General features: G+C 39.8%; 1 protein-coding gene across 5 annotated transcripts in view; it reads left to right on the top strand.

The window, feature by feature from the left end:
• CHD2 (chromodomain helicase DNA binding protein 2) overlaps nt 1–18749 on the top strand; it is a 122989-nt gene that overhangs the window by 59634 nt on the left and 44606 nt on the right. For all 5 annotated transcript variants that reach the window (XM_086711475.1, XM_086711474.1, XM_086711476.1 and 2 more), the window contains 8 exons: nt 2981–3169; nt 9182–9344; nt 10131–10283; nt 12454–12525; nt 15302–15451; nt 16305–16453; nt 17451–17547; nt 17977–18069. In XM_086711475.1, the coding sequence (XP_086567601.1) occupies nt 2981–3169; nt 9182–9344; nt 10131–10283; nt 12454–12525; nt 15302–15451; nt 16305–16453; nt 17451–17547; nt 17977–18069 (1066 nt within the window). The remainder of the gene's footprint in view (nt 1–2980; nt 3170–9181; nt 9345–10130; nt 10284–12453; nt 12526–15301; nt 15452–16304; nt 16454–17450; nt 17548–17976; nt 18070–18749) is intronic.

The following is an 18749-nucleotide window of genomic DNA, read 5'->3' as shown; positions in this document are numbered from 1 at the left end:
ATGTAACCTCTTGGTATAAGATTTGTTTTTTGTTTTGTTTTTGCTTCTGCTTCTGCCTCTGCTGTCTAGGCCAGTCTGAATTTGTTTGCATATTTATCACATGAATTCTAGCATACTGTTTTCATTCTTTTAATTTTCTTCTTTGTTATTCCTCAGTAGAGTGAACTTCTATTTTTCTAAAATCCCAAAGTCTGGAATATTTAAGCGATCCAAATTGTTCCTACTTTCGTGAGAGACATATGTTATGTACACAAGTTGATAATAGGGATATATCTAAAATAACCTCTAGGCTGTAGCATGGTGTTATTGTTAAGTTACTTACTGCTATAACCCTATACCTTTTATGTATGTGGTATTTTAAGTTGACAGTATTCTGCTTTAGAGAACAGCAAACTTTTTCTTTTTTTTTTTTTTTTTTTAAATTTTTTTTTTCAACGTTTATTTATTTTTGGGACAGAGAGAGACAGAGCATGAACGGGGGAGGGGCAGAGAGAGAGGGAGACACAGAATCGGAAACAGGCTCCAGGTTCTGAGCCATCAGCCCAGAGCCCGACGCGGGGCTCGAACTCACGGACCGTGAGATCGTGACCTGGCTGAAGTCGGACGCTTAACCGACTGCGCCACCCAGGCGCCCCTTTTTTTTTTTTTTTTTAAATTTTTTTTTTTTTTTTTTTTTTTTTTTCAGCAAACTTTTTCTTAAAGGGACCTGATAAGAAACATTTCCAGCTTGTAGGCATTATGGTCTCTTACAGCTACTCGTCTCTGCTGTTTAGAGGGAAAGCAGCCATAGGCCATTCATAAACCATTCAGTGTATACATAAAGGGATTCTTATGCTTTTTAGTAAGAAAACACTTAAGTAGGTGAAAATATTTGTTGTCTAGCACAGTAGGGGAAGTAACTTATAAATAAGGTTCATATTTAAGTTTTTAGACTAATACAGTTTTAATTAACGATAATGAATGTTAAGTAAATTGAAATGTTCTCTTAAATTTGTCTCCCAGCTCTTCAGAAAATGGCTTGATATAGTGATAGTTCCTGATGTCCAGTTGCTTCATACATTTTGTGTGTGACGTGCCATCCCTAGCATTGAGATAGTTCAGTTGGCCTTGTTCATTTTAGTCTTCTTCCTGGTTTTAATTCCTCATTTATTTTTGTTCCTGGAGTATTTTCATAGAAGTGTGACAAAATACAACTTAGGTTTATCAGGCTGTAAGCTCTAGTGATGTGTTTAGATTTCTACCCCAAAAGATCTTTTTGCCTGAACTTCCTGAAGATGGCTGTTTTGTTCATTCCTAGGTGTTACTGAGGCAGGTGTTGACCCACCTCGCAGTGCATGGTGAAATGCGTGGCTGTTTATCAGTTCAGAAATGGCAGCAGGCTCTCTTGATGCCGGTGCACACTAGCGGTGCTGGCATTTTCTCTCTGACTTTCCATTTTACCAGAGAGTAGTTGCTTTGGAGTCTTACAGAGCTCTAGGAAATGTTGAGCTATTTATTCCGGGACGTGACTGGCCTCAACAGAGGAGGGCTGCCTGGTATCAGAGGGCAGACCATGCAGCAGCGATTAACTGAGATTCCAGTGCTAGGCTTGGTTGATGGCATGCTCTCCCCTACTGAGCTTTAGTTTGCACACAGAACCCCGCTGGCTCCTCCAAGGGCATCATTGGCTTTCTAGTGGCAAAACCGTGTACTTCTTTCAATCCTTATGAAATGAATTTCCTTCATTTTTGGGGTTTGTTTTTGAAAGAAATCTGTTCACCGTGTCCTATTCTGGACTTCTGCCACAGGCCCGTTAGTAATCAAAGATGATTGAATTAAGATTGAAATGCAAGGGGCACATGGGTGGCTCAGTCAGTTGAGCGTCCGACTTTGGCTCAGGTCACGATCTCACGGTTCATGGGTTCGAGCCCTGCATCACGCTCTGTGTTGACAGCTCAGAGCCTGGAGCCTGCTTCAGCTTCTGTGTCTCCCTCTCTCTCTCTCTGCCCCTCCCCTGTTCATGCTCTGTCTCTCAAAAATAAATGGACATTGAAAAAAAGTTAAAAGACGTTGAAATGCAAGGAACTTTCCTCTATAGAGTTGAGGCAGAATTATTATGGTGACAAGTTTTTTAATTCATTAAAAATTTTTTTTAACATTTATTTTTGAGAGATAGAGTGGGAGAGGGGCAGAGAGAGAGGGGGGACAGAGGACCCAAAGCAGGCTCTGAGCTGAGAACAGACAGCCCGATGTGGGACTCAAACTCACAAACTGCAAGATCATGACCAGAGCCAAAGTTGGGCATGTAACTGACTGAGCCACCCAGACACCCCTAAGTTTTAGAATTTATTGTTAATAAAATTTGTGTCTTCAAGTTCTAATACTATTAAATTGGTGTCACTTGTGTTACTGTTCTTATTTGGGGGCTATAGTTTGGTTACTGTCATCATAAATCCGCTAATTTTTTAATCTATGAACAGTGAAGATTATTGATGGAAATTATGTAACTGACTTTACCTTTGAGTGGTGACAGCTGTAATATTGCTACTAATTCTCTTACCTTTGAATTTGTTTCCTAAGAAATTGCAGCTTATTAAAAGATAGCTTATTAGTTTTTCTGAAGAACATTTCATAACAATAACTTATGTATACTTAACTCATTGCATGTTATACAGAAGTGTCCTGTGAACTCTAGATCCAGTCTAAAAATTGGAAACCCAGTGTTATCCAGTGTAGACTCATTGGATTGATTCAGTGGGTTTTCTCCGTAGACTCATTGGATTGATTCAGTGGTTTTCTCTTTCCTTACTGTTTTCCCCTCTCTCGTATTCCTGAGCTAGTGACTGATAAAATTTATCTTTCCTTATAGGGAAGAGTCTTATTTTGTTTGTTGTTTGCAGATTATTTTTTCCATTTAGTTAATTGAAATTTTAGCTTGAAAAAATGCTTCTTTTTCTTTTCGGTTGCTTCTGTAATGAACACTGTCCTGTTTTATTTCCAGGTTTGAATTCTGGGAAGATTTTGAAGAGGACCATGGGAAAGGAAGGGAAAACGGCTATCAGAGTCTCCATAAGGTGTTGGAACCCTTCCTTCTCCGTAGGGTGAAAAAGGATGTAGAAAAATCCCTTCCTGCCAAAGTGGAACAGATCCTCAGGGTGGAGATGTCTGCTCTGCAGAAGCAGTATTACAAGTAAGCTATGGGCCGGGTCAAGCCTCAGTGGGATTAACATCAGTACAGAGAAGCCATAAGATAGACAGTTGACAGACTGCTTTTTTCAGTGATGCTTCAACACAGATTTAAGAAGCAGTATACTCATGGTTAGAAAGAGGAAGTTTTATTCTTGCTTTTTTCTTTGGGTGAGAATTTGCACAGCACTTTTCATTATGTGGGTAGTCCGAAGTATATGTTAAATTTTAATGCTAATCCCCTTCCAATAAACAGGTATATTTTGCTCAGTCATGTATTTCTTCTCTGCTACTCAATTCAGTCAGTTACTAAGATTCTACAAAGTGGCAGGCATTGTGCTAAATACTGGGAGTACGAAGATGGGTGGAACATGTTCCTGCCAGAAGTGTTGCTCAGTAGGGAAGACAGAGTAGAGACAAGTGGCTAAAACAGGTTTGTTTACTAACTGAGGCAGATGCAGGGGGATGTGCAGGTTTAGAGGGAAAAGTGCTCCCCTCTGTGCTGATGGGGAAGATGCTCTCCTTTCTGGCACCCCAAGTGGCTTGGCCAGGTTATGGACTTGGTTTAGGTTATGATGAGTTTAAGGCAAAATGCTGGATTTGGGACAGGGGGTGGTATATAATATGCTCGTCATGGGCTTTAGTTTTGATTATTTCAAGTTAAATCTGGAGTAATTATAACTACATACCGTGAAAATTATAGTCTAAGGTTAAAAGTTTGGTAATCTCTCTAATATGCCTTGCTTTTTTTTTTTTTAATTAAAAACTTAAAAAATTTTTTTTTATTTTTTTTAATTTATTTAAAAAAATTTTTAATGTTTATTTATTTTTGAGACAGAGAGCGCGCGCATGAGCAGGGGAGGGGCAGAGAGAGGAGACACAGAATCTGAAGCAGTCTCCAGGCTCTGAGCTGTCAGCACAGAGCCCAACGTGGGGCTTGAACCCATGAAACGTGAGATCATAACCTGAGCCAAAGTCGGACGCTTAACCGACTGAGCCACCCAGGTGCCCCAAAAATATTTTTATTTTTGACAGAGAGAGGTGTGTGTGTGTGTGTGTGTGTGGTGGGGGCGGGTAACAGAACCTGAAGCAGGCTCCAGGCTCTGAGCTATTAGCACAGAGCCTGACGTGGAGCTCAAACTCATAGACCATGAGATCATGTCCTGAGCCAAAGTTGGACACTTAACTGACCGAGGCACCCAGTCCCTGCTTGTTTTTAATGAAACCAAAAAAACCACAGGATTTTAGTGGTCAAAAATTACTATCTGACCCTTTTGCCTAATACTACCTTGACTTTTAAAAATCTTTTTATTCTGGGAAATCTCTGCTGTGTACAGAAATAGAATAGGAGGTAGTCATGTACCCAGAGTCAACCCAGTTTCAGTTACCCACTCATAGCCAGCCTCAGTTCACCTGTATCTTCATTTGCACCCCCATTTCCACCCCTAGATTGTTTGAAACATGGTTCAGGTACTTATCAAATGTTTCTGTAGGTACCTAAAAGATAAGGACTAAAGTGAGACAAAACAACAGCAACAACAAAACCAAACTTACAGATACAGAGAACAGAACAGTGGTTGCCGGGGGAGGGGGTGAGATGGGGGGTGAGAGGAATGGGTGAAGGGGGGGGTCAAAACATATAAACTTCTGGTTATAAAATAAGTAAGTCATGAGGATGGAACATGCAGCATGGCAGTTATGATTAATAATACCATATTGTATATTTGAAACTTGTTAAGAGAATAGATCCTAAAAGTCCCCACCACCGAGGAAAAAGGTTTTTGTAACTGTGTAGGGTGATAGATGTTAGACTTACCGTGGTGATCATTTTGCAGTATATACAAGTATCAAATCATGTTGTACACCTGAAGCTAATGCAGTGTTACATGTCAATCATACCTCAATAAAAACATAACTTCAATACTAGTATACTTAAAATATCAATAATTCCTTATTTTTATTTTTATTTTTTTTTTAATTTTTTTTTTTTTCAACGTTTATTTTATTTTTGGGACAGAGAGAAACAGAGCATGAACGGGGGAGGGGCAGAGAGAGAGGGAGACACAGAATCGGAAACAGGCTCCAGGCTCTGAGCCATCAGCCCAGAGCCTGACGCGGGGCTTGAACTCATGGACCGCGAGATCGTGACCTGGCTGAAGTCGGACGCTTAACCGACTGCGCCACCCAGGCGCCCCATTCCTTATTTTTATAATACTTAGTGTTTACATTTCCCTGGTTGTCATATACATAATGTACACAGGCACATACACACATGCACACAGATGGCTTGTTTGCATTGGGATCTAAGTAAGCTCCATACATTATGACTGGTTGGCATGTCTCTTTAGTTTATTTGAACCCGTTTACCCCGTCCTTGTAAATTTTTTGAGAAGAAACTGAGTCTGTGTTCTCTAGATATTTTTCACAGCCTGGATTTTTCTGATTCTAGCTCCGTGGCCTCATTTAATATTTTTATTTGATCCCTTCTCATTTCCAGATAAGTGTAGATGTTTGATTAGACTCAGATTCAATATGAGTGTTTCATAGAATGCAAAGGTACATTCTTTCATAGGAGATTGTCTTCTTGTGATATTAGCAAGTATTTGGTAAGCATTGCCTAGATCCATTACTTCATTAGGGATTACAAAGTGGTGCTATTCAAATTTTAGTACTCCTTTGTTTATTAGCTGGAACACTTCTACAAAAAGAAACTTCCCTGTTTCAACTGAGGAACAGTTCATATAGGAAAAACAGAATAAGTAAATGCATATTCTTTTTGATTTTTGACATTTAAAAAACACTAATTTTTTAAAAAGTGTTTTTTATTTTATTTTAGAGCACAAGTGGGGGAGGGTCAAAGGGGGGGGGAGAGAGAGACAGGGAGAGAGAGAGACCCCCAAGTAGGCACCACGCTCAGTGCAGAGCTGGACACCAGGCTTGATCCCATGATCCTGGGGATTTCAAGCTGAAATCAAGAGTTGGATGCTCAACCGACTGAGCCACCCAGGCACCCCAACAAAATATAATGTTTTAAATTGAAATATGTTTGGGGTGCCTGGGTGGCTCATTTGGTTAAATGTCCGAACTCTGCTCAGGTCATGATCTTGTGGTTTGTGAGTTCAAGCCCCATGTCAGGCTCTGTGCTGACAGCTCAGAGCCTAGAACCTGCTTCAGAGTCTGTGTCCCCCTCTCTCTCTGTCCCCCCTCTGCTCGCTCTCTCTCTCAAAAATAAACATTAAAAAATAAGTAAATTGAAACATGTTTGACATATAAAGTACAAATAGAAGGTGTATAACATGTTACTTTGATATAGTTATATACTATAATATATTGTCATTGTAGTGTAGTTAGCACCGGTATCACATTACCTAATGATCCTTTCTTTTTAGTGGTTGGAGTCATTAAGTTCTAGTCTCGTAGTAGAGTGGCTGAGTATATGATATTGTTGTCTGTATTCACTATGCCATGCATTAGATCTCTAGGGATCATTTGCTACTCATTGCAGTTTGTACTTTTAAACAACATCTGTCCCATCCCCACATTTCCAGGTAACCAGTATTTTACTTTGTGTTTTTATGAGTTTGGCCTTTTTAGATTCCACATATAAGTGATACTATATAGTAGTTGTCTTTCTCTGTCTGACTTAGCCCAGTGTGCTCGAGGTCCATTCATGTTGGATATTTGACATTTTTAAAAGAACCAATAGGGTATCTCCATGTCTTCAGAGGTTTTGACCAATGAGATTTGTTTTGGTATGATTATGAACTCCTCAATAAGCAAATTTGTGCTTCATTCTGTGACAGGTATTGTTTTACACTCATGGTTAGAATGGCTCCATTTTTAGCTGGGAGGAGCTTATTCAAGTTGGTTCTGAGGCCTTTTGACATAATCCTCGCAGTAGTTGATAGCTTTTTGCTTTCTGAAATAAAAAAATGTTCATGTTCATCTTGTACATTTCCTGCCCCCAGAACTAGAGTCAGCCATATATCCAGCATGCTCTGCATACTATTTTGTTGGAAAATGGAATTTGGAGACCACAAATTGGCTACTAGAGCTGTTATTTGCAGCTACATTGGACATCACTCACAGGCTTTTTCCGTGGACAGAATTAGAAAATTTGTTTTTAAACAGAAGAAAAATATATCATGATTTTTTTTTCACTTAAACAGGACAACATAGAGATTTTATTTGACCTTAATAGTCTTAATACCCCTACCAAAAATTTGACTTCTCAACTGCACCAACTTAATTCATACTACACACACAGCTTTACAATAATTATAATGCAAGGATTATTGTCAGCATTGTAAATAACAAAAACAGGTTAAGGGTTTTTTTTGTTTGTATTTTGTTTGTGTTCCACTGGAGGGGCACTTGGGTGGCTCAGTTGGTTGAGTGTCCCACTTTGGCTCAGGTCATGATCTCATGGTTCGTGAGTTCAGGTCCCACATCAGGCTCTGTGCTGACAGCTCAGAGCCTGGAGCCTGCTTCAGATTCTGTGTCTCCCTCTCTCTCTGCCCCTCCCCCACCCGTGCACGCTCGCTCGCTCTCTCTCTCAAAAATAAATAAAATTTAAAGGTATATTCTATTAGAAATGGATAAGAGTCTTAAAGCACTTGAGATCCTTTGTCTTGTGGATATGCTCCTAACTAGATACAATATTTGATTTCATTTTAGTTTTACTTTTTAAAGATGACTTTGCTTAATTTTTCTTCATAACTATTTATAATATTTGTAGAGTTCCAAGGGCACAACTACAAAAGCTGGCATGTTCAAATATGTCTAGCTTCTATCCTTGTCCCCTTCATTTTAGGCCTTTCTTCCCTTAGGTGATACCAAGTAAAATTCTTAATGTTTTTCTTTCCTTTATTTTCTAATTTTTAAAATACAACCAAATACATTTTAACCATTTTGCTGTCTCCCTCCTCCTGTATAAACAGCATACTGTATACATTTTTCTGTACCTTTTTTCACTCAATGATGTGTGCTGAAGAACACTCCATAGTAGTTTATAAAGATACTCTCTTCTTTTTGCAACTGCATAATATTCCATTGTCGATTTGTAGCATAGTTTATTCAACCAGCCCTCATGGAGGACATTTGGATTGTTTCAAATACTTGACTCTTTTTTTCTTTTTTAATCTATTATTTTTGAGAGGGAGGGCAAGTGGGGGAAGGGGCAAAGGGAGAGGGAGGCAGAGAATATTAAGCAGGCTCCACGCTCAGTGCGAAGCCCCATATGGGGCTTGATCTCACAACCGTGAGGTCATGACTTGAGCTGAAATTAGCAGTCTGATGCCCAACTAACTGAGCCACCCAGGCAACCCTCAAATACTTTACTCTTACAAACTGTACTACAGTGAAAATCCTTGAACACTCTACTTTGAGATAGATTTCTAAAAGTAGGATTGTTAAAAGTGTAAAGAGGTTTCATTACTCAGAAAAAAAGCACTTTTAATGTTTTATAGTGTATAGTTAAAGCTTATATATGGATATACATAAATACCTATGCATTTCTCCTTTTCTCTTTTAAAATTTAGATATAAAAGATAGTTACCATGAGCATTTTGTCATATAAAATGTCCTTCTACAACAGTTTGTAAATGGGTACATAGCTTCTGTCTCTTGGTAATCTTTATTTAACTAGTCTCCTGCTACTAGGCAACTTATTTCCATTTTTATGTTGTGATGAAGAGTGCTTCGGTGACAGTCCTTGTTTCACATGTGTGTGTATATGTACATATATTTCACTGTTATTTCTTGTTAATATTCCTGTGTTCAGTCAGGTTGAAATGCCCAGTAGAACATGTTTACCTGGTGGTTAACACTCTGAACCAGACTCAAGCTGTGAGCGGTCCTGGTTGGGCAGCAGGAGATGGAAAGTGAAATATCCCTCCATGGTTTTTAACGGTCCTAGGCCTTTTTGGTCTTTATCTTTCCAGTAACTTTGCTCTCTCTTATAATCTGATGCCTCCGATTCTCTCTTTGAATTGAAGGTCATTATTTTAATTTGCAGATGGATTCTGACCAGGAATTACAAGGCTCTTGCCAAGGGAACACGAGGCAGCACGTCTGGTTTCCTGAACATTGTGATGGAATTGAAAAAATGCTGCAACCATTGCTACCTGATCAAACCCCCAGAAGACAGCGAGCGAGAGAATGGGCAGGAGGTTCTTCTGGTGCGTGGCCACCTTGTTTGTAATGAAGTCCTCAAGCACTTCAGTGTCTATAGATGCTTTTTATCAAAGTCTTTTCTTTCCTCCTTTGATGACTCTTCATGGAGCATCAAAAGAAGCTTTAAAAACAGATGAGGAAAGTTAAATAGGAGAAGTATGGAAAGTATAATGTCGCAGATAAACCAGGTGAAGAGCATTTCAGGAATTACTTGTCAGCCAGACTATATGGGGTTTCAGCCTAAAGATGGGTTTAAAATTTATTTTGAGAGAGACAGAGAGCGAAACTTGTGTGAGAGGGGCAGGGCAGAGAGACAGGGAGGCAGAGAGGCAGAGAGGATGGAAAGCCGGCTCCACACTGTCAGTGCGGAGCCCAGCTCGGAGATCAGTCCCACGAACAGTGAGATCATGTCCTGAGCCGAAATCAAGAGTTGGACACTAAACTGATTGAGCCACCCAGGTGCCCCTAAAGATTATTTTAAAAATAGGAACTCTTCAGGGCACCTGGGTGGCTCAGTTGGTTAAGTATCTGACTTCGGCTCAGGTAATGAGCTAATGGTTCATGGGTTCGTGTCCCACATCGGGCTCTGTGCTGACAGCTCAGAGCCTGGAGCCTGCTTCAGATTCTGTGTCTCCCTCTCTGTTTGCCCTTCCCTTGCTTGTTCTCTGTCTCTGTCTCTCAAAAATAAATAAACGTTAACAAAAATTAAAAATAAAGGAACTCTTTGTGATTAAGGGCAAATTGAAGTATGGGTTGGTGTGTGATGATTGGAATGTCTTGTTAATCTCCAGTCCCTGATCAGGAGCAGTGGGAAGCTGATTCTATTAGATAAACTGTTGACAAGACTTCGAGAAAGGGGGAATAGAGTCCTTATCTTCTCCCAGATGGTCCGAATGTTGGACATCCTGGCTGAGTACCTGACTATCAAGCACTATCCTTTCCAGGTAAGGACCCTCAGGAATTGGAGTCCCTGCCTGCCTCTCTCCGGCTTATGTGCTTTGCTTGTTAAATTATCCTAAAGTTAGGAAACAAGTTTCCTAGCTGGAAACAAATTGAAATTAAGGTTCCAGGAGGGTCTTTATGTTTATTTCCATACCTTTAAGCTACCCTGTAATGAAAATGGTCATGTGAGGTCATTCTGTTTTGGGGGTGGGCCGGGGGGGCAGTAGAGAGGTGAGTAATAGAGGAAAAGCAGGCAAGAGAAATGTGTCAGATGGTTTCCTATGGCCCCATGTCTGGGGTAATAGTAGAGAGGAAGGAGTGTGGACCTAATTACAGAAGTCAAGTTCCTAGGAAGAAAGAGAGAGGTGATAGTTCTGTGTGTTCATCCCAGAGGAAGCTGACCCTGGCTGTGAGGCTGGGACTCAGAGGATCAGCACACGTGAAAAGTTTGCTGGGCCCTGAAGCAGGTGGCCCCTCTCTTCTCTGTGGGATTGTTACTGTGGAGTTTTGTTTTCACTCAGTTATCTCCTACAATGTAAGGAGAAAAACCAGATAAGAGGGAGAGGAGTTTCCTCAGCACAGTATTTTTTTGGGTATTAGACTGTGTGAAACTTCTCTCTGATACATTTATGGACGTGTGTGCTGTTTATCTTGACTTTTGGCATAACCTTTAAGTGCTTTGATGTTTAAGATTGTCTGGGAAATATTCTTTCTTTGACTTTGAGTGGATGGACTCTCCAACCAACCTATGTAATTAGACTGGTATTGAAGAAACTTGGAGTTAGTGATTGTTTCTTAAGAAGGCCAAGCTTTAAACTCACTAACAGATTGTCTTTCAAAATGCCCTGAAAGGTGTTGTCATATCCATAATATCTTGTGTGGTCTTTCAGCAGCTGTCTTAGAATATGGTTTAATACTGTGGTTATTATTTAAGAAATCAGCACGCTGCATAAAGACAGTTATCTCTCAGTGTGTCTGACGAGCTTTCAGGTCAAGCTCATCATTTGATATCAAGTAGAACAAAAATTCATTTCTGTTCTCCGAAGGGAATGTTAGACTGCAGTCCACTTGGGTCTGGCATGTCTGCTGTTTTCTATTAATGGGAATTTTAAAGGAGAGCATTTAGGTTCTCTGATTTCAAATATAGGCTCTGAACCTGCCATTTAAACATATATTTGGGCTAAGGCTTTGAACAGAGTTGGTAAGTAAGAAAGGAGAAAGAGGGTTGCCAGGTGTGATCTGACGTGTGTTTCTGTGGCTCTGGGTCTGGTCAGCAGAGCTCTGAGCTGGGGAGGTGTAGGTCCTTCCATGGACTATGTCCCTGGCCACTCGCCCATCACTGGCCAGCTGACATCATCTTTTGGGTCAGTTTTGCCTTCTGTGAAATGAGATATTTTGTTCATCTCAAGTGGTGATTGTGAGGGGAAGACACGTGAATATGATTTTAAAGAGTAAGAAATGCTTTATGTGTACAGATGACAGGTGACAGTTCTCAAGTATTTTTTTGACATACGGTTTTCTATGGTGGCATTAGGATCTAGAACTGACACATACTCTAATAAAAGAACTAGTTAATGCCAGAGGCTCTCTTGAATATGCGTTTTGGCTGCTTAAACATTTTGCTCTGATTTCAGAGTGTAATTTTTGGAAAAGCTGGGATATATGATCAACTTAATTTTAACACTTTTAATGTTATGGCAAAATGTTTCCAGACGAAATTTTTTGGTTTGTGTAGCCCTTAATAACTGTGCACCTTGTAGTCGCATTAGCTAAGAAGGACCATTTTCTGTATGAGCTAGTTATTAGGTGACCAGTGGTACAGTGTCCTGATCTCTTTAGTACCTATAGATGTAGAAGCAAACACAGCTTCTGAGCACAGCTTGAGTATTGCCATCTTTCTCCTTATAGGCCCCAGCAGCCATTCTGATCCTTGGATCAACCTAGATAGCCCTTTGAATCCAGAAGTTTCTGACCTTGAGTCTGTAACTGGAGAGCTTGGGCAAGTAGGATGTGCTGCTTAAGCACAGTCCCCTGACAGCATGTTGCCAGTGCATTCCGGTTATTTTTACTAAGTGGGTGTTGTTAGAATGATAAAGGTTGCAAGTCTGGTGTTTTGTTCAGAGTGTAGCTGATCTTCCTACCTTATGATTTTCTTGTGGTTTATTTTTACAGCGTCTGGATGGTTCCATCAAGGGAGAAATCCGAAAACAGGCCCTGGACCACTTCAATGCAGATGGGTCTGAGGTATACCATGCATGGCTTTGTTATCTGGGCAGCTTGGGCTCTGTGTCCAGGGGAAAGCCTTTCTGGCTTAATATATTTCATTTCAGAAACAGTTCGCTGTAAATTTCTCCTGCTTTGAGAATGGAATGAGAAATCACTAGTATAAAGGATGCCTCTTAATTTTGTTTATTATTCCAGAAAAGCATATGCATGCTTGTTTATCTCCCCTGGTCCGGATTACTGACAGAGTAGTTCTAATATCAATTGAGTGTTCTCTAGTCACTTCCAGATAGCAAAATTTTGGGCCTGGGAGAGCAGCAAGGCAAGGGTTGGGGACGGCTGGCCTGTAGGATTAATTTTACATGTGTGTTGTTACATCAGAAGGTTCTGATACGTACTTTTTTGGTGACTGAGGCTTGAAAAATACATTTGCCAGGTCTCATATTTGTTGGATTGCTGGTACGAGATGGCTTAAATTGTGTTGTCCACCTTAGATTTGCATTCTTAAGTATTTTGGTTTTAAGGCACATATAGAAGGGGTGCTTAGGAAAAGTTAGAAACCATAGTAATATTGTGGTTTGTGCATATCAAACTGTTAGATGCTGTGGGATTTGAGAGAAGCTGGGGAGAAGAGGTTTAGTGGAGAAAACACTGTAGCCCCGTGTGCGGGTAAAGGCATCAGCAGAGACAGCCAGAAGTAGAACTAGAGTTTCAGAGAGAACATGAGCGCTTCTGAAGCCTGGGCCACTACTTTGTGTAGGTAGAACGGACTGAACATTCTGCTTTCTTTTGATTTTTTTCAAGTCCGGTTTCTTAAATTGAAGTGTCATGCATATAAAAAAGTACACACATTTTGGGGTGCCTCGATTGTTAAGCATCTGACTTGAGCTCGAGTCACGATCTCATGGTTCTTGAGTTTGAACCTGCATTGGGCTCTGTGCTATCAGTGCACTCTCGCTCTCTCAAAAATAAAAGTACACACATTTTAAGTATAGAGTTTGATGAATGTTTACAAAGTGAAAACACCCATATAACTATCACCAAGAACAAAAAATGAAACATAACGTTTAAAGTTATAAAGAGTTCTCTTACGTCTTTTTTTTTTTTCCATTTAAATTTTAGTTAACAATGTTCTGCTTTCTAAAGGGCTAAATGCTAAATTCTTAGTGTTTATGTCTGTTTCTCCAAAATGGTATGTCTTCTGCCTCTAGAACTGCACATCGTAGTCCTAGTTAGACAAAAAGTATTTTGGCTTCTTTAGCCTAAAATGTTAGTGGATTAAATGCAGTAATCCACACACAGCAATCACTAGGCTCCTTGCCTGACACATAACTAGTACTCAGTAAATGCTAGCTATTTTTATTATTTAGTATTTATTGAAATTGGTTTTGTGTTCCCTACTCTTAGTTTAAAAAATAATATGAGGGTTGCCTGTGTGGCTCAGTTGGTTAAGCATCTGACTCTTGATTTCGGCTCAGGTCGTGATCTCATTGTTCATGAGATGGACACGGGCTGTGGCTACATTTCCCAAAACTGTTCATATTCATACTCCTTGTGCATGAGTATTTCCATTTTTATGTCACCCTTAGCAGCATTGAATTTCATTGAGTTTCTCTCTTCAGTGTGATAGTAGACACAAATAACATCTTATAATTCATATTATCTTTGATAGAGAAAATTGTTTCTATGATTAATTCAGACCCCGTGTTTTATTTGGTGTAGGTATCTCATTCTGAAGTGTCCACTGTTTACCTGTTGGCTTCTGTAAATTAGAGTGTGGCGTGTCGCTTGGTATTTGTACCAAGCATCATGAAGTGTGTGCCTCAGCACAGCTGTTGATCAGTCTTTACTGGAATTGTTTAAAGTTCTTCTGAGACCGCTATCTCTATTTTTAAAATTTTTATGGCCAAATGCTGGTGAGGGTGACTTAATTAGACTGTGGAGAGCTTTTCGTTGTGTCTTTGTATATTAAATACACTCATTTATCAAAATGCAACTCAGAACTACCAATTTTTGAGTGTCACTTGTGTGCCAAAAAGGTGTCAGCCTTTGACATGCATGATCAAATGCCCTAAAAATAGAAATCTGTTTGGCTTTCTTTTCTTCTGACTCACACAATTTATTCTCTGCCTCCTGCCCCATATTTTCTGAGCGCTCAGGTGCAGGCAGGTATACATGGCTGCTTATTCTCTTTTATTGGTGTGAAAACGACTATGTCAGAGCCTGGGTCTTTTCCTGCACGTGACTCTTCAGCCACACATTTTTTTGTGCTCTGCACATTTTTTTTCAGCTCCGTTTTTTTTTGTGCGTGTGCCGTGCTGATCAGGGATCCTGTGCTTCTTGCTGGTCCCAGTGCATGTGATCTGTTGGTGCAGTGTCGCTGTGTTCCTCACCCACTTAACCGACTACCTTATGAGGCATAGTTCACCTTTACCCAGAAAATGAGTGTCTAGGCAACTTGCTGGAATGATCCCCTTGATAATGAAGTTTCTCTGGATTTTGTTAACTGCTTGTAACACTAGTTTTAGCCAGGAGAAAACACTAATTCTTTGGTTCTGGTTGCCTTATTAGAATCGACTTTACTCCTTAGTGTACTGCACTGACTCTTTCAGCTTAATGCAACGAAAATTCACTCTACCATCAAGTCCCTGACATTCTTGTAGCCTCCATAAAGTTTGTCCATCATATCTCACTTTTCTTCACACCTGCAGGGGTTTCCAGGTGTAAGGGCTTATTGGACTGTGAAACTGTTTCTGAGAAGGCCACTGCATAAAGTAGTATATTGCATTGTGTACAGGACTTCTGTTTCCTGCTCTCGACAAGGGCTGGTGGCCTGGGAATCAATCTGGCTTCGGCAGACACGGTCGTCATCTTTGACTCTGACTGGAACCCCCAGAACGACTTGCAGGCACAAGCCCGAGCCCACAGAATTGGTCAGAAGAAGCAGGTCAGTGGAGAGAGACATCTGGATGTGGTTTGGGGGAGGCGGAAGAGTGGGGGGGGTGTTATTTAGCCCTTCCAGGATGTTTGTAAAATGCTTTTTTTCCTGGTTTGCTTTCATTTCCTTAAGTGTAGACGCCTGCTTGTTAATTAGTACAGAGAAGGCGTCTAAGGTGTTTTGGGGCTAAGATGAACTTCTTAGGGAACTGTTCTCTTTTGGTGTTTGAAAAGTACATCACCAATGACTTTCAGGTTTACCCCAGGAAAGAGATTTGATGAATAGATTTAGAACTGAAATTTTTCTCTATTTTAATGTGGGTAAGTGGTTAAATAATCTAACATTGTTTAAAATGGCCTATTTTTATTATACATGACAGTGTTCGCTCTGAGCTATGTTGTAAAAATACATGCTTGCTTTTTTTTGTTTTTTGTTTTTTGCTTTGAGATTCCATGTGAATCTCAAAATCTGCTCTAGTATCGGGTAACACCTAAGTTTCATATTCGGCCAGAGGTTCAGTTTTGGTGAAACTTTTCACCAGTGAAACTGATTATTCTTAGCAAGATTTTTATCATTAGAATAGGCTATGATAATAGTTCTTTAGAGGCAGTCTTATTTAAGATTGTAACTGGTTATGGTAAAAATATTGCATCTACTCAAGCCACCTGTTTGGATGGATGGCTTATAGTCATTTCTGGTAAGAGAGTAAGTCTTTTTTTATTTCTCTTCTTGGTTTTAGACAGAGGTAACTTGTGTGTGTGTGTGTGTGTGTGTGTGTGTGTGTGTGTGTGTGTGAGAGAGAGAGAGAGAGAGAGAGAGAGAGAGAGATCTGGTATAAACATAACCTTTTCTCTTTGTGTAGGTAAATATTTACCGGTTGGTTACAAAGGGGACTGTGGAGGAGGAGATCATTGAACGGGCCAAAAAGAAGATGGTATTGGACCATCTGGTGATTCAGCGCATGGATACCACTGGCCGGACAGTTCTAGAAAACAACTCAGGAAGGTCCAAGTAAGTGCCAGAAAGACAGAGGAGGTGGTCAGAGCCAAACTGATTTTACATCAACAGTTCATAGAATTCATCCTTCTAATAGGATTCTCTACAACTGGTGTTATTCATTAATTACCTAGAAAAGGCCAATCCAAGACCACAAGATGTCATTTTCATTTTTTTAATTTCTTTTTTTGCCTCTCAGCCCTCTGCTCATGTGCTCTCCCTTTCTTGCCCCTCTGCTTGCCTTTTGGTTTTGTCTCCACATATGACATTTGACGCAGCAGCAGTGGCAGTCACATGCCCCTCCATCATACTTTCATCTCAGCGCGAAGTCGCCTTAAACATTTCAGTAGTGTGAATCTGCCAGATGGGGTTGGCCGCTGTTTACTATTGGTGAAAAATGTTTGTGTGGAGATTGTTACTTTCCTACTAAAAACAGAAAGGTCTAGAAGGAAGATAGTCAAGTTTCAGTTGGTTTTATTTAGGAGCACAATTATTTCTCTGATTGAGTTTACGTTTTGACCAAATTGCTGAGTGTCTTCTGAGGCCTCCCTGCAGCCTCTGTCACAAGTAGAAGTCAAATGAGCCCTTCCCTAAAAAGAATATTTTCAGATCATTTTCCATTCAAGAGGAACCTAAATGGAAAAAGCTTGGTTCTTTTATTTTGGACCAAAGATGAGAGGTTGAAAATTCTTGGTAAACGATAACTTTCTGAGTCAAAGGACAAAGAGAAAAAAGAATTCTCTTCTTTCATGTTGCTAATTATGTTTCTTAACCCTGTAATGGATGAGCTGTCGGGAAAATAATTCATTTCTTAGTCTGCGGCTAGGTTAGCTTTACCAACACAGACTTATCCTGGGGATTAAAAAAAATGAAATCTTTGAGAGATCATTTTTCTTGGGGCAGAATTTACCAGTAATTTGACTCCTTTTTGAAGGGTAGCTATTTTATAGTAGAATTCCATAGAGGTTATTTGACATTCCTGCGAGATTACAACTACATTTTACTTCTACAGCTCAAATCCTTTTAATAAAGAAGAGCTGACAGCTATTTTGAAATTTGGAGCAGAGGATCTCTTCAAAGAACTTGAAGGGGAGGAGTCAGAGCCTCAGGTAATTAACAATGAGGAAAAAACGTTTTTGACAAGCATCCGTGGGAGTCTAAATTTTTCTGGAAGCAGATTTTGAGTCTGTTAGAGGTGTTTATAAAGAATAGTAATTACTTGAAGGGTATAGTTTCTTTTTTATTTTTAATAGAGCTCAAAGCTCTTACTAAATAGAATAGGAAAGAATGAGAAAAGCATTTGAGGATTCTGTCTTTGCTCCTTTTCATTCCAGTTTTATTTCCTGTAATTTCCTAAGTTCACCTTGTCATTTGTATAAATAATAGTTTGAGACATTAGAGGTAAGGGAATAAGCTTGAGTACTGTAAAGGTAAATGAAGTATCAGAAAGGAGATTTGGTTTATTTGCACCAAACATCTGCAGTTCATGCTGATAACTGTTGACCATTTACCATATTGTATTGTTGGTGTCCCTTTAGGAAATGGACATAGATGAAATTTTACGCTTGGCTGAAACTAGAGAGAATGAAGTGTCAACAAGTGCGACAGATGAGCTTCTGTCACAGTTTAAGGTATGAAAATTATTGTGGGAGGAAATTCTCAGCCTTGATTTATTAACTACTACTAATTATCTGTGAGTACTTCCTGTGTGCAAGGTGCTCTACGTTTAATTTACCTCAGCTGACTCTTACCTTTCTTTTCCCGAGTTCCAGGTGTGTGTATAGATAGTTATCGTGAGTGTAGACTATAGATAGCCTTCTGTGTGGAGGTAGTCGCTTACGTGGTGTGCCCTGCCCAGTCAGAGTCAGTGGATAGAGAAAAGTTGGTGAAGGGGCTCAGAATATGTGTCAATGAGATATGTGGAGAAGCAGATAGTGTGGAGCTCTGGAAAGTGTGGAAGGGGTTGTGGAGAGACATTAATAGATGACAAAAGAGGTCAAAGGTATGAAACAGAAGGTGACAGAAAGCTCTTGATGACTTGGTGGGTTTTTTTTTTTTTTTTTTTTTTTCTTAAGAGCAATATAGAGTGGTGTCTGATACAACAAAATTAAATGAGGTCAGATCTAAGTGCAGAAGTTGGGCACCAGATGAATAGGAAGGAGGTGGCAGCATTGAGTATAGACTTAATTTAAAAGCTTATAAAGAGTGTAGTGAAGGTGATTTATGAGGATAGAAGAGTCAAGGAAGGCAAGGGTTTTGAAAGATGTTATGTCTTTAGGTTGAGGAAAGAGCTTGAGAATAGGGAGATATT

This window comes from Puma concolor, chromosome B3 (assembly GCF_028749965.1).
Source record: "Puma concolor isolate L17-30 chromosome B3, mPumCon1.1.hap2, whole genome shotgun sequence".
NCBI lineage: Eukaryota > Metazoa > Chordata > Mammalia > Carnivora > Felidae > Puma > Puma concolor.
The sequence above is the reverse complement of the archived record's forward strand: the minus strand, read 5'-3'. Positions and strand labels throughout refer to the sequence as shown.